Genomic DNA, 16,479 nt, shown 5'->3' with positions numbered 1-16,479 from the left:
GTGTACTAGGTTTTTAAATATATTTTAATACGCACAGTTTCATATTCTTATATCCTCTGCATTTATCATATAAAACAGGTATCAGGGGTACAACATTCCCACTGGAAATAAAACTTATAGCTTTCAAGAAGAAAAAATGGAATAAAGTGATAATGCTTTGAGATGAAAGAGTTCTCTGAGATTGACTAATCCAGCTCCCCTTTGCTGTAAATGAGAAAACTGAGGTTGGGAGAGCTAAAATGGTTGATGGATGGTTATATATCTTGTGGGGGGCCAAGTCCAGAGTAGAATTTAGGTTTCTAGATTCCTTGTGCAATACTCTTCCCATTTGCCTATGCTGCCTGTCCAATGCTGATAAGTGTTTAATTCTCTGCTATATCTGGCCTCATTCCCAAAGAGACGTAAAGCAACTTTAAAAGTACATATAAAACAAGGTTAAAATTCAAGATAAGAAATCAAGAGAGAGGACAGCAATAAATAGGAAAAATAAGATGAAGATAGACATGTCCTACAAGTTCCTGTATATTTGTCTCAGTGCAAATGTGTTTGTTCATAGTACGAAAGAAGTGAAGATTATGAAGCCTACTTTTAAAAAGGCAGAAGACTTTAAAGATCTTTTTAAAGTTTTAAAGTAAATTTTAGAGATTTTTTAAACATAATTTTTAAAGAAGAAAAACAATAAAGAACAAATAATAAGAAAACTAAAGTTGGTAGCAGTGTCTTCATTTCTTTTCTCATCCTGCTTTAGCATGTTCTTCCCACAGGTAGAAGAAGCATAGTTTTAAGACATTTCCCCTCAGTGGTTTTGTCTCTGGCACCAGATGAATGTTTGCAGAAAACAAAAATGCTGAGATTAATTGCTTTAAGTAAAATATATAATTGCCACTTATTAAGTAAATAACTAGCAAAAAGAGGTTTGCTATTTTTTAGACACCAGAATGAAATCCGCTTACCTTTGATTACAAAGCTGACATGCAAAGCAGTCCAGGTGGTAAACATTGTCCTTGGCGCGCATCACCATCTCAAAGGCAGGGATGAGCTTACTACAGGCGGCACAGTTTCCCGTTACACCGAAGAGCCTGGAACAATAAACATTTTTTTTTTTTTCAAACTCTTACAAGGAGATCTGAGATGATGTCTAGAGAAGGTGCCAGTACACCTTGCAAAGCTATCAATACACAATGCCTTATGATGTACACAAGCAAGTTTTATCCAAGGCAGACACATAAGTATTCTTCTCTGTTACATACTCAGTTGACCTTTCTTGATGAAAATCACATCTCGTTTGAGAAGAAAAGGAAAAGACAAATATATTAGGAAGCTTACATAACCGCATGCAAACAAGTCCTTGGGAGTGAATTCATAGCAAAAATCTTCTACTGGATAGAATATGCAGTAAATAGAAATTTTTGTAACGTAACTTTGATCTTAATGTTACATATTAAACACTTCAGTTGCAAAAGAAACCCATTTGAATGACTCACTATTTTCTGACATCTAGCTACTAGGTTTGCCATTATTATGAAAAGAACATTTATGAACCAGCCATTTAAATAGTCAAAAAACATTAGAGGTGCAGGCACCTTATGGCCCTATACCATAGTTATAGCTATGATTATGTTATTCAACTAGCACATTAAACTAAATGAGGCTGTAAACTACATATAGCTCGACCAAGAGTTGAAACATAATATATCGAGAGAACCACTGGAACTGTCCCGGAAAAACGTATTTCAAAAAATCCTATTTGCTACAGATTCCTGAAAATAGTTATTGTAATGACCTAAAAACTAGTATAAAATAGAGTGTCTCTACAGTTGCACAATGGGACGGAATAAAATATTTTATCCATTTGCACTGGCAATATTTAAACCAAGTTTCTTTAAAGTTGTTAATGGTAGTGAAGAGTTATTATAAATAATATTCTGTGCATAGCAGTTAATGCACTTTTTAACTAGGAAGCAAACTAGATGAAAAACACCACATCTGCCAGTTTTCTTTTTTCTCCAGCATCAGGCTGACAGGAGAAAAATATAATGGCTCTCATGGGAAAGACCAAATTAAAAGCAGTTCTAAACTAATGAATTCAAAGGTGCTATGGAGAAAACTCATTTTATTTATAAAAATGTACTTTAAAAAACTCAGTCTTTCATTTTATTGAATTTAAGGATTATGCACAAATATGCTCAAGTTTCTCTTCTCCTACTTTCTAAATACTCCAAAGACAGGTCTTTGCTTCAGGCATGCGTATTCATTTTCAAGTTCATCACCATTTCTTCTTACCAGGCTAATGACAATTGTTGGAAAGAGTTGTGAGAAGGGTTTTCAGAGTCTGGCAAAACGTGTAATAAACGTTCACGCTTATGTTTTTGTTAGATTGTCTCTTGAAGAACATAAGCGCCTTGAGGGCAGAAAGCGTAAGTGCTTTCCAAACAGTTTGCCAGTATAATGTGTGCCCTTGACAAAAGGGGAAGGAAGGGTTCCATTTAAGAAAACCAAATTTGAAATTGTTAGCTGCGGTTTTCCTGAAAGAATTTTTAAGACATTTTCACGTGCATCCGGAAAGGAGCATAACTCTAATGACAGGCGTGTTCTCCGTTTGCAATCCGTATCTTAGGAAATAATTTTTCTCTAAGAAGAACTTCACTGAAAATGCAACATCTCCCATCTCCTACTGGCATCGTTAAAAATGAAACCCCCCCAGGCTGAAGCTTTCATCCTGTTCTTTTGTAAGCAGAATTTTTTCGTCCGGTCTAACACTTGACGTTGACTTTTCAGGGTACTTTGCACGATCCATTCAGGAGTCACGTCACTCACACGTGCCATTTGTCCCACCTGCTCTTTCATTGTATCTTGGAGAAATAAGGAAATCCTAAGAAGTTAGGATTCTTTATTCCGTGCATACGGATGCACTTGTGGATACAAAATGTGGCTGGTGGGAGAGAAAGCGGATTTTAAGGACTACGCGGTTTGCTTACACCTCATAAACATACCCACACAATGCCATTTTGAAATTCTGGACATAGTTTCCCCCAATTTCAATTGCTCTCGCTAGCTGAGCATTTATCAGCTACCTGATTAGAATTTGTTTCCACACAAACCATTGATCATCAGCCTATTACTAGGCAAATGACAGTTAATTACCCACTACATTAACCACTGGGACCTGAGACCTGCTTCTGCTGCCATCAGTCAACATGATAAATGTGGCAAGTTCAGTAATGCATGGCCAGCCCTGAGCTGCCTGCTATACTGCGAACAACCCTCAATCTCACTTCCAGGCCCAGGAAAATCTATGGCAATCTGCATAATTACAAGCTCTAGGTTAATAACAGACAAATGATTTGTTGCATCTAAACAAAGTCCTTGGAATGGTCCTGGTCTCTGGTGGCTGGCTGGCCGGCGGGCCGCCTCTAGCGTACGTTCCACTGCGATGTGCACAAAACAGTTCTCTGACGTTACAGCCTTCCAATTTGTTGCCCTCCAATTTATGGATTCTGCATATGTGATTTTTAATCATTAAAGGACTCTTGAAGCAATATTATCTTAATTATTCTCTGCTGTAACCAGGGAATTAGGCTTCAGATAAAATTTTCTTCTTCCACGCACTTTCCCTGCCTCGCTGGAGGCTCCATCAGTTTCCATCTACACCTGGACTCTGAAATCCTAATGATGAATTATTGCCCCTTTTCCTAAGAGGGCGAACCTTACAAGGGAACATTTTACTGAACTGTCAGCTCACAGACTGAGTGCGGAGATGCGGAAATCTGATCTAATTTACTGCAAAACGATGCATTTGTTAGACTTTTTCCTCAGTTTTGTCCAAGGATCAAGAGATCATTCTATAGCCACATTCAGGTTCTTTTTCGCAGTTGGGCGAACCCAAGATTCTCTGAGGAAGGAAACAAAGTCCTATGTTACAAAATCGGGTTTCCAAAGCGTATAATGCTATCCTTTGGTCTTCAAACACGACATTTGGATTCTCAGGCAAAAATGATTTTCATATATAACAATTAAGCTTAAGGCATGCATAGTTCTCATTTCTAAGATTTTTTTTCAGATGTGTCTAGGATACATTCAAGAAGAGTCTCTTAATTATCTAATTCATTTAGACTATTCATAATCCTGGAGATCCTTGTAACCCCTTCCTTACCATTCCTCACTCCCAGGGAGGCTAATACTGATTCCCTTTTCTGTTTAAGCTGGAGATCTCTGTAATCTCTTGTTTACGGTGCTTACAAGATCTCATCCTAACATAAGGGGAGGGCCTACGTGTACTTGGCAGATAGAACACTGAGACAGACAAAGCTTTATTTTAAAAAGGAGTCATTTTGAAATCCTGACCTAAATTTATCATAGAGTATCAGCTCATAAATTTCTGGTAAGGAAAACATAATTGATCCATTTTGCTCAGCTTGAAACATCTTATAGATTATTAAAGCATGGCAGGGGTTAATTTGCCAATTTATGGGCTAGATTTTTCCCTACCATTTATGCTCACAATAGGCTTTAAGCAATATGACCTCTGTCTTGTTTCTGACACACTATCCAAAGTGGACTCACGATATAAAAGGTGACAACTACCATCTATGCAATATCAATGCATATAACTATTTGCAGGGATCCCAAAGGACATTCCTGTCCGTTTTCCATTCTGTTTTCACTTTCACTACCTGGTACTGACAATCTAAACATAGACAAGAAGGTAAAAACCAAACAGACAACTTTCTTATAAGTAAGAACTCAAGCCTATCTGTATGCTGCATAACACTTCCCACATGGTAGTGAGCATGCAGAGAAATATTTAATACTTTTTGTGTATGGGTGGCAAAGCACTCAGAAAATTTTGCATTTTTACCAAATGTCCAACAGCTTTTGCAACCTAGTCATAAATCAGGTGGATTCTGTATGGGTTAGTATATATCCATTACTAAAGTTCCTGGAGGTGGGGGTAGAGAAAAACTCAAGACATATAATCATTTAACATAGCAATAATGAATATGGTTTACTACAGGCATCCGGGGGAAAATGAGTGTTCATTGTATTAGTGTCTTTTATTTCACGGCACCAGATGTTTCTATAGATTTTTTACCAGGTCAGTGGCTCAAGTCACTAAATCAAATTCCCCCAAGCCATGGAAAGCATAGTATTTGACTCAAATTAATTTATTATTTTGGGGAAAATGCATACATAAATATCACTGCAATAAACCTTCACTCTGAACAAAGATCAAGTGTTCTCTTCTGGTATTCAGGCAATCCTCATTGAGCAACTTGAATATACATGAAGTCAACAGTAAATTTTTTTTCAACATCGCAGATAAGACTGTTTAGTTATAATACCATGTGTGGAAAAAGACAAAACAAAACCCTTCTCTATGCAGAATAACTAGAGATGAACAGAGAATGAAAAGTTTAGTTTTCTAAGAATATGAGATTGTAATCAATGAAAAAGATCTTTAACTTTTGACTGCTGGATGGTGAAGTTTTATTGAACACGTTATGTGAGTAGGAATAGAACATTTTCACAGATTGAGAAGGGCAATTGCTTTTTTGTCTATTACAAATACACTTCTCATCTCCTTTCCTATTTCATTTTTTAAACTAAGGAATGCAGTGATAGAAAATGAAAACACTTTAAACATTCAATTCTTTTGTTTTAAATGTAAAAAAAGCTCACCCATTAGGAGGGTGAAGAGAGTTGAACCTATTGTTCTCTCTCCTGTTGGGTCTTAGCACGTCCTCCACTGTCACAAAGATAAAGAAAGTGTGGGAGTTAAAAGAGGAGAAAAAGGAAACATTGAACACTTCTAAATGTACAAAGGAGAATATAAAAATGTTTAACATTAATGTGAACCATGCTTCTAATTGTTACACAGTTAGGCTTAGCATATATTTTTAGTATACATTTGTGCAAATTTAAATTAATTTGAATTTTTCAAAACTTAAGCTAAAAAACGTTGATCATATTTTAAAGGAACTAGATACATCACCTGTTAAAGGAAGCTTAGAGATTATTCCTTTCATAGTTAAGCAGTTTTATTCTTTGAAATTAACTCTAATTTGGGTTATTAAATTCATATATTTTATATATGTGTATGTATACACATATATATTAAGTGTATATATTTTTATTAACAAATACAGATCATGCCAAACACAAAAGCCATTTGCTGAATGTAAAGTGTATATGAATTAATACATATATTAATATATACCTATAGAATATATATGCATAATCTCTTTACATGCATGTGTGCATGTGTGTGTATATATATATACACATATGTGTATATTCTCTTTCTATATAACATCTTATATACATGAAAAGATATATATCTCATATATAAGATCGATTGATAGATAACTCTATATAGATCTTTTTTTAAAGATTTTTAAAAATTTGTTTATTTGAGAGAGAGAGAGCATAAGAGAAAGAGAAAGCACGAGTAGGGGGAGGGGGAGAGAGAGAAGCAGACTCCCTGCTGAGCAGGGAGCCCAATGTGGGACTCAATCCCAGGACACTGGGATCATGACCTGAGCCAAAAGCAGACATTTAAGCTACTAGGCCACTCAGGCACCCTTTATGTAGATAGATTTATAGGGAATATGCACACACTCAGCTCACTAGGTAAGCACAGATTACAGGTTGAGTGGAAAAATTAAGTAAAAGTTACAAAGTGCCTAACTACAATTTCAGTAAAAAACTGCCAAGGCCCATGCCATATAGTTGTGTACATGTTAAAATATAAAACTTGCTACCTGAAATCCCAGAGGTAGCTTACAGTATAGACAGAAAGCTCAGGTTCAATGAAACCTTCTTAATGAAAGTGGATGCCTACTATGTGCACGGTACTTAGGGACGTTAAGATGCATAATCGCTGGTTGTGTGCCATCAAGTAACCAATGAGAAGAACAGTACAAGGGCAGAGGTGAAAAGTGCCATGCAATAGAGGGTGGTTGTCACTTGGTAAGCCTATGCTGTACCAGGGAAAACATGTCATTTGAAGCAGGACTTGAATGAAAGATGGTATTTCAGAAGGTAGAGAACTGGTGGGAGCTGAAAGAAATGTTTCTCAGGTTGATGTTAGAGGATAAGAAGAAGTCTGGAGATGGTCAAGATCAGAGTTATTAAAGTATGTTTAAGAAATGGCAAATATGCTAGCAGTCTGGTAGGCTGAGGTTATAGGGAGTAGGAAAAGAAGCCCAGCCAACCCACAGAGGTGACTCTGGCCTGGATGACTAAGGCTTCATGTTTGGCGCAGTAATATGTTAAGAGTATCCTCAGAATGTGTCCCTCTCCTACACTCAGGCAAAACTCTGCCCTTCCTTGAATTAGGCTGCTGGGTGTTCACATCCAACCCAGATGGTTAATTCCTGAGTGTCTCCCAACAACCGACTGGACTAAAATATCACCCACCCATTTAAACAACAACATGGTGGGGATAATAAAATTATAAGTAAAAAGTTATCCCTGAAGAGGAAGGGGAAAGATTTAACTTTTGGGTTGTTGGAATTCCTGTTATCTATACTTAATACTACATTGGGACTAATAGAAAAATAAAAAGAAATGCTAAGGGTGAAGAAACACCATTGTTATCTGTTTCTCTGGGGAGTGCCTTTTAGGCAAAGGAGAGACTAAGGAAACATTTTAGGAAGACTTACTTCCCACTAAGACTACTTGACTTATAGGAACCTATCATTCTAGAACCAAGTCCCATGAGTGATTGGTTAGGTGTCCATGCCCTGCAGAATCTACCTTAATTTGAAATAGGTTGCTTTAGACTATCTCAAGATAGTCCAGGAAAACAAGACAAAACAGCAATACTGCTCGGATCTTGAAGGCAGACCTTTAATTTCACCATAGAGCTGGTTCTTTCCCCACCTTCACTCAACTCATAAGCCAAGCTAACTATATTTGTACTCCCTGTCTATTGCTATGCTGTCCAATATGGTCAGCACTAGTGGCTACTGACCAATTAACATGTGGTTAGTATGTATGGAAATATGCTCTAAGTAAAACATATACCCCAGATTTCAAAGCACAGAGAAGTAAAACATTTCATGAATATCTTTTAAATTTTGATTACAAATAGAAATGATCTTTTGAATACACTTGGTTAAAGAAAATATGTTTTCAAAATTAATTTCATCTGAAATTAATTAAAACGTCTTAATGAGGCTACTAGAAAAATAAAAATTAATATGTGAATCATATTATGTTATGTTTCTGTTAGTGCTGATCTATTTTCCCAGTACCCGTGGATACACTAGGTTTATCACAGTTACACACACAGAGATCTAGAATTTTCTAATTTAAACTCATCCTAGAAATCTCTCTTCCAGTGTTCTATGCCTATAGATAGAAAAAGTAAAGGCCAGAGATGCTTTATTCTAACATCAAACTTAATTGTATGCTGATAGTGTGACTCATTATAGCACACCCATAATCTGAAATAGACAATAATGTCTCGCCTATTTTTCTGGTTCTAGGGTTACTCAGTGTTAACTCCTTTCAAAACTTGCCATTTTCTTCTCCATGTAATCAGCAACAGGGTAAGATGGGGAAAAAAAAAAAAAAAAGGAACTGATGCCTGGACTCCCTGGCTCTGGTCCTAGCTCTGCCATGAAGGGAAGGAAATAGCCCACACCAATAGACAGAAGCCTACACCATTATTTAGCATCAGAACGGCTATGATAACCTAACCATCCTTATCCAGATCTGGTCTTTTTCTCACTATACTTCCCTGTGCTGCCCCATAAAAATAGGGCAAGAAGGGGTTGCACTGGATAAAAGTCTCTAGCTTACTGATCTGACAGAATCGATTTACTTAGAATTACCATCTCTCTCCACACCTGACTCAGTCAAAAATTTCAAACAGTATTTAAATACTATACTTTCACTTTCAACAAATCACTGTCAATTTCCCCTCATACCCATTTTCCAAAGCCGAGCAGGTGTTACTGCTACTTATGATCAGCACAGCAACCTACTGAGAGAGGTGAGTCAGAGGGAAGTAAAATTAAATATTTTCATTTCAACATTTGATGAGGATAATACTTCTGGGCAAATATGGCAATTGTACCAACATTTCATAGAATCATAAAATCCTAGTCCTCAGAAGAATCTTCCATAGCTCAAACAAAATAAGTATGTCAAACTTGCTATTTATTGTTGGGATATTAAATGACAAGGTTTTTCAAATTTTTAGATATAGTTATGGGAAAAGCTAGAATAAGAGGATGTATAGAAAAGCAAGAGACAGTGAAATAAAGGATAACATAGATGAACTAAAATTAGAGATACTCATTGTTAAATAATCAAAGTAGATATTTCATCTAGTCTGCTAGAATTTTCAGGTAAGCTTTTAATGAAGGAGAGAACAAATCAGTCACAATTACAAGAGCATAAATATCTATGACTATTTTTACAGATATTGTGGGCAATTTAGTTATTATCTATCCCTCCCTTGACACAACTGAGGAAGTTGTTAGTAGATCACAATAAATTATGCACTGGTTTTAGCCATGATACAATAAATGCTAATTGGGATGTGCTGTGCACAGTTTTATAATGAAGGCTTATAAGGAGTTTTTAAAGCAACAATCTATCCTATCATAAGTTTTAAAAAGCTTCGCCTACTTAAAATTATATAGGTTTTTCAGGGTGTAAACTTTTGAAGTAATATTTTCCGAAAAATCAGCATTGCAGTCTTTTGCTTTCTTTACAGATGTCTTGAGCCCGACAATTACTTTCCCTTTCATCTTTCATTTCCACACTTGTGTTTGCATATACTATATATAAAAGTGAGCAAGAAAGTGGAGAGGTATTTTATTTGAAAATATGATTTTTACCCATCTCATAACTAATAAACTTGAAGCATCAAAATGTTTGAACAGAAAAGAACAATAAAGAGGAAGGAAAAAAGCTTTTATGGGAAGGTGATGGAGGTCATTTTGTCAACAGTTATCTGAGAACTAATCATGGGAAAGACCTTTTCTGTGATCTTTTTCAAATAAGCCACTTAATATTTTCACGTGTCAATTTCAACATATTTGCAAGTGCCACTCAGTCCTTCTTTCAGGTACTAACCAAGACTCAACTAAGGCTCCGCTGGGAACCACTGACTCCCTGATGACAGTGTAATCAGGGCTGCAGTGCAAACGTATCTGTTCTGATGTAAAGTGTTTCTTTCATATCCAGAGGTTATGAATTTGTGACAGTAATTGCTGGAATATTTATAAAAAGTAAACAAAGAGTTAGGGAAGGCATTTACTTATTCTTGCAACTAGCCAGTAAATTTTCAGAAAAACTTTTCTTCTAGGATTAATTATTATGACTTACTTCAAAGAAAAAGTGCTTTGTAGGAGTCTAGTGACAACCCAGATAAGGACCTGTTATTTTCAATTTAGTTTCAAATTTTATTTAAATCTTTTTACTTTACTCCTTTGAAGAAACTACCTAATTACCATATTTCCTTTTAAGGTAAATGGCAGGATTTAGGACATTGTGTAATTTATAAGTTCAACTTACTAAAAAATAAGAGGGGCAGAAAATGTTTCCAGAGATAGTCATCCTTACTTTTTTTTTAAATTGATTAATTTATTTATTTGAGAGAGAGAGAGAACAAGAGTGGTGGGGAGGAGCAGAGGAAAAGGAAGAAGCAGACTCCCCGCTGAGCAGGGAGCCTGGGGAGGAGGGCTCCACCCCAAGACATCTTGGTAAGTCCAGAGATCATGACCTGAGTGGAAGGTAGACATATAACCCAGTGAGGCACCCCTGTCATTCTTGTTTATAACCAAGGATCATTTATTATAGAGGCATCAAAATATACCCTGGCTCCAAATTCCATGAACATTATCACCAAAGATTCATGATAGGTATCTTATTGGTTCTCTTTTAAAAAAAGTGTTTTCTGCAAAGCAAATTTAACATCTGATATCATTTGCCTCTAGGATTTTAATGGACAATTATTCTTAAAATGTTATAACAAATTATTCTTAAAACTATCCTTTTAAAAAATCACATGGGGGTTAGTCTGTGTATTAACAAGGGTATTTTACATGTCAGGATGTGTGCAGGACAATCCTGCATAGTACTGTGGCATAGGCTAACTATTAGCAGTGCTTTCTTTATCAAAGTGTTCTGGGTTGGGTAGAAAATTATACAGTAAACCTAGTAATAGCCAAAGATCAATTAGAATTCAGATAATTTCAAACTTTCTGTTCTTCAGTTCCTTTTTTTTTTTTTTTTTTTTTTTGTGACCCAAATAGGCGGAGTGAACTAAATATCCTTTTAGGGCTTTTGTATAATGTTAACATTCTGTGATTCTTCACTTTAGCTGAAGTGTAATTGGATGATTCAAGTAAAAGCTAATTTGGAGAATTTGACTTTTAGTTATACTGAATTTGTAAAACCAAGTTAAAAGGGAAGGTATACAAATTCTGTTCAGTACAAGTTAGTATTTTATATATCTATATATGTATGTATGTATATATATGTATATATGTATGTATTTAACTTGAAGTTTAATTTGAGAATATTTTAAAAGATTTTTGAATTGCCTTAAAGTAAGAACTTAGAAGAATTACCAAAAAAAAAAAAAAAAAATCCCACGAAAATAATTATTTGTATGAGACAAGTTCCTTTTTGGAATAAGAAATCAACTATATATATATATATATATATATATATATATATATATATATAAAAGAAAATAGTTTTGTGGAAAGAAGAGGTATAATTCTTTACTATTAATTAATCTAAGCTTGATGCTCTCCATAATAGATTTGTACAACATCGATATGGTATTATGAAGGAGAAACATTGAAGTTGAATTTTGTGTAGTAAAACTATACAAAAAGAACTACAGTCAGACCTGTAGATTATATTTTTGTATCTACACATATAATGTCATTCATACACAGGACACACAGATAGTATCATATAGACATGATGCATTTGTGTAGTTTTTTAAACATTTTCTTCGGTAAAATGTTATTTCCATAGCACTGAGTTTAAGTAAATACTTCATTTTTGAAATGTGTATGCATTTTTTTTTATAAAAAGATAGAGCTACCGAGGTATTTCCTTGTTGTGTCACCTTTAGGACTTACTATTTGAAGTACTTCTTAGAAATTGCTATTCCACAGTGTCCAGAATTTTAAGTATTCCTTAAACACTTCTAAAACTGGATGTCAAGCCTTTCATAAATAGTGTATTGGGGGTGTGTAACATCAATATATATCCCACTTCCAATTTATAAAATACACTGAGTTCAGTAATCTCTAGAACCATACCTGTATTATCAACCACAAAAGTTCTGTTCAGTGTCAATAAAGTAAATATTTTTGTAAGAAACCTAGGCAGATCACTTTGGGAAAATCCGTTCACGGAATATATGTTAGAATAATTTGCTCCCAGAACATGACCTTAAGGCAGAATCTGCCAAAATATCTGACATTAATTCATTCATTCATCTATTTTTCTAACACTGTGATAATACCAAGTGGACATGAAAATGGGTTATCAAAATGGAAATCACCAATATGAAACACATAATCCAAAGTAGAGATGTTTTCTAAGGAATTAGTACAATTCTCAAAAATACATTCCTCCGCTTTTAGCATGTGTTTTCCTATCTAGATACATTTCATGAAAGAAAAAAAAAAAGCTCCAAAAATCACTCGAAATTTTCATTTTTTTTTTTTAAGTAAATGTATTAACGTTGGGAATCAGCCATTTAGTCAAATCTGAGAGAGGGGAAAAAAATCCTATCAATAAACTCTATTTGTATTAAAGTTGGGAATCAGCCATTTAGTCAAATCAGAGAGAGGGGAAAAAAATCCTATCAATAAACTCTATTTCAGTATCTGTTCCTAAATGCCCACTGCATAAACCTCATGGTGAGCTCTGTTACTCATGTACATATTGTCTGGGGTCAAGAGAGAAAAACACTGAATGAGGCACAATTTAAAATCATTTAGTGATCAAAAAAGCAGAAATAAAGATTCTGACCTCCGACACCCTGAATATGGAAAAATAAGGCATTGGAATCATTTGACAGCTGATACTTCCTGGTAACCACAGGCCCTGAAAAGACAACTTAAAAGATAGTCGAACTTGCGTGTGCACGTGCCTCTGTGCGCCCGTGTGTCCACATGGATAAATAAAGTACTAACCTACTAGTTATCTCTTTTTACTCTCAGCCTGTCAAAAAAACCTGTCAGCTGCAAAGGCGATAAGGGGGGCAGTTTAAAGAAGATACCGGAGCCTTAAGCTTCTTAATGTGCCAAGAATCAATCCCATGAAAGCAAACAACTCGAGAAGGGGTTATATGTATTTAGGAGAGCTCTCGGCTCCCTGCGCTCCGCTGCAGCCCAGAGCCAGCGTTCAAGTTTTCTCACCCTAATGACCCCTGAAGCAGCCCTGAGGGATTGCAAAACAAGGCCGTTACACAAGGCAGCTTGCTAATTGAGAAGTTGATCGGGGGTAGAGAAATCCTGCTTTACCGCGTTAAGTGTCGAAATCAAGCATGACTAGATTGACGTCGCCAAATCACCGTCTGGAGGCCACTCCACGCCAGGAGCAGCAGGGCTTTTCACACCTGATAGGCCCTCACTCTATCTACATCAAGTCACATTAAGAAAGGAATGTATTACGGAACTGGAGCCCCGCCGAAGAGCATGACTCGGCTGCCTAATTGCTACTCCTCCTCCTCCGCTTCCCCCAAGAAGCACACCTGGCCTGCGGCTTACCTGCGGCTTACCTGCGCCCTGGGGCCAACCCGCCCGCTGCTCCGGACAGGTTAGCACCCAAACCCCGGCTGTAGAGGCAGACAGTAGGCTTGGAAATTTCCTATCACACCTCCCAAAAGCATTGGTGTAAACTACAGAACCCGCGGAACAGTGCTGGGATGCAGGGCTCTTTGATGCTTTCTTTTTTCCCCCTTTTCTCTCTCTCTCTCTCTTTTTTTTTTCCTCTCTCTCCTCCTTTCCCTCTTTTTTTTTTCTTTTCCAATGAAGTTGCAGATTCACGGTGTATGATCAGTGAAATGCCTGAAAACAGTGATTTAGACACCACCCCGTCTGCAGAAGAGAGGGGAGACCTTCTGCTTTTGAACTTTGAGTCCCCAGTCACGGATTTGATGCTCTCCAACCTAAAATCCCCTGTGACAGATGGCATAATAGATATTCCCGACAGCCCATACTGGCAGGCTGATATTACTTGGTATTTTTTTCCTACACTCTGTTTCTGACAGGTTCAAAGCACTTAACCAACAATGTGGCTTAGGTGGGGAGGTGCAGTGAGAACCTGAATTAGGACCCCCCCTTCTCCCACTTTTAAATTAAATTTATTTATTTATTTTACCACTTTTCAATTTTTTAATTAAATTTTTTAAAGATTATTTATTTATTCATGAGAGACACAGAAAGAGAGGCTGAGACATAGGCAGAGGGAGAAGCAGACTCTTCACGGGGAGCCTGATGAGGGACTTCATCCCAGGACCCCGGGATCTTGACCTGAGTGGAAGGCAGATGCTCAATTACAAAGCCAGCCAGGCATCCCCTACTTTTTGATTTTAAACCTCAGTTTTCTTACTGAGTCAATGGAGTTAATTTCAATCTGTCCTTCATTAACTACAGGGCACGTGGGGAAATAAATAGCTTTCTTTCCAACTGCAAAGATTTTTTTTTGGGGGGGGGGCTTAAAAAATATTCTTACATAAATCTGTACTATTAAAATTAACCTTATATTTATTTGTGAGGTGCTAGGTGACAGTCATTTTATAGGGGAAACTGAGGCACAGAGGAACAGTGACTCACCTCAGATCTTACAGTCAATTTTAATAGCAGGGATGGAAACCTGGAAGTCTATGTTTTCTGATACCCAGACTGGTGATCACTCCATATCAGACTTTTTGCCCTTAATCCAAGTATGATGGATAAAATAGTGTGATAAATTGATAATGAGAGAAACAAACAAACAACAAACATACAAGGGGAAAAGGTATTTTCTTACCTTGCAAAGGATGATAGGGCAATCCACTGTATTCTACACTTGAGTGCTGACTCCAAGGTATAATCTAAACTTATGATATTTGCAATGCATTTATAAAAAGCTCAACATTCTCTTTTAGAGATTAAAATTAGTAAACAAACCCAGAAGAATAAAACCCCACTAAAATGGAGGCTTTATTAATTTTAGAAACCACAAACATAAGATCAGTTTCTACACACTAAAGATAATACTATCCACAAAAGAATTTTTAATGGAAAAAGCAACTAAAAGCCGAACTCCTCTCTGAAAATAATACCACATCAAAAAAAAAAAAAATACCTCATCAAATGCGACAAATCAGTCAAAAGATTTTCCTGTACTTACATTGCAAAGAAACATCTCAAATCAACATCAGTATGATATCTGGCCAATTATGTAGGGGCTTAGCATGTAAGGTTGAATGTATATTCAGCCCTGGCTTTGTACCTGACACCGTTTTAAGCATTTTAAATAGGTTGTCTCATTAATCCTCACAACCGAATTCACAGGTGGCAGTTTATTCCCCCATTTTAAGGATGAGGAAAATGAAGCAATTAGAATTATGTCACATGCCCAGGGTTGCATGGAGTTAATGGGAGAGGTGAACACCACAGATCCCTGGTCTGGCCTCATAGAACAGAAGGAACCTCAGAGGCAATTTACTACTTCTTAAAAGATCCCTTTTTACTTCCTGACCTCTCAGAAGTGCTTATGCTTAAAGCCAAATTCTGTTTTTCTAGACCTTCCTCTCTCTGGGGCCTTACAGGACAAGTCTAGATCTCTTTACACAGAACATTCCTCTCTTCTGCAGACTACATAGCCACACCCCTTCATGTTTGATGCTGACATGTCAGGACAATCTCTAAGTCCCTTAAACCAGAGGTCTCAAATTCAGCTTTGACCGATCCTCACCCCCCCAAACCCTCAATGTCAATCCTGCCAGTTCTCTCTCTTTAATGCTATATGGACATGTCCCTTTTTTCTTCAATCTCAGTGACCCATCTCTAGCATGCATCATTTCTCCCCTGGACTCACACTATGACCTCCTAGCTGACCATCTTTTCTACCAGCTTTCCCTGCCCTGTTCTTCACTCTCCATGCTACAGCCAGTTACTGTTTTATGTAACACAGATCTAATGTGTTGCTTCTGCCTATAGCCCTCCCTAGCTCCCCACTGCATGAAGGATAAAGGCATGATGGTATGAAAGGACCAACCCATCTGGCCCCAGTCTTCCTTTCTCTCTTCTCTTCCACAACTGTGCCTCATCCCCAACATGCTCTCTTCTTTTTCAATTCACCATCTTTTTTCATGCCTGATAACCTACCAGTCCTGAGTGTTAAGTCCTTACTACCTCTATTCTTCCTGGCTAACCCACTACTCCTTTGCCATATTCAGCTCCAATGTCACCCTCTAATTGCCCTGAGGCAAAATGAATAACA

The 16,479-nt window shown here is 36.8% G+C and overlaps 1 protein-coding gene across 11 annotated transcripts in view; it reads right to left on the bottom strand.

Annotated features, from left to right (window-relative positions):
* Positions 1-16,479, bottom strand: part of LMO3 (LIM domain only 3) — a 56,055-nt gene that overhangs the window by 11,766 nt on the left and 27,810 nt on the right. For all 11 annotated transcript variants that reach the window (XM_077870924.1, XM_077870920.1, XM_077870915.1 and 8 more), the window contains one exon: positions 954-1,079. In XM_077870924.1, coding sequence (XP_077727050.1) covers positions 954-1,079 — 126 coding nt within the window. The remainder of the gene's footprint in view (positions 1-953; positions 1,080-16,479) is intronic.

This window comes from Canis aureus, chromosome 25 (assembly GCF_053574225.1).
Source record: "Canis aureus isolate CA01 chromosome 25, VMU_Caureus_v.1.0, whole genome shotgun sequence".
In the NCBI taxonomy this organism is placed as follows: Eukaryota; Metazoa; Chordata; class Mammalia; order Carnivora; family Canidae; genus Canis; species Canis aureus.
The sequence above is the reverse complement of the archived record's forward strand: the minus strand, read 5'-3'. Positions and strand labels throughout refer to the sequence as shown.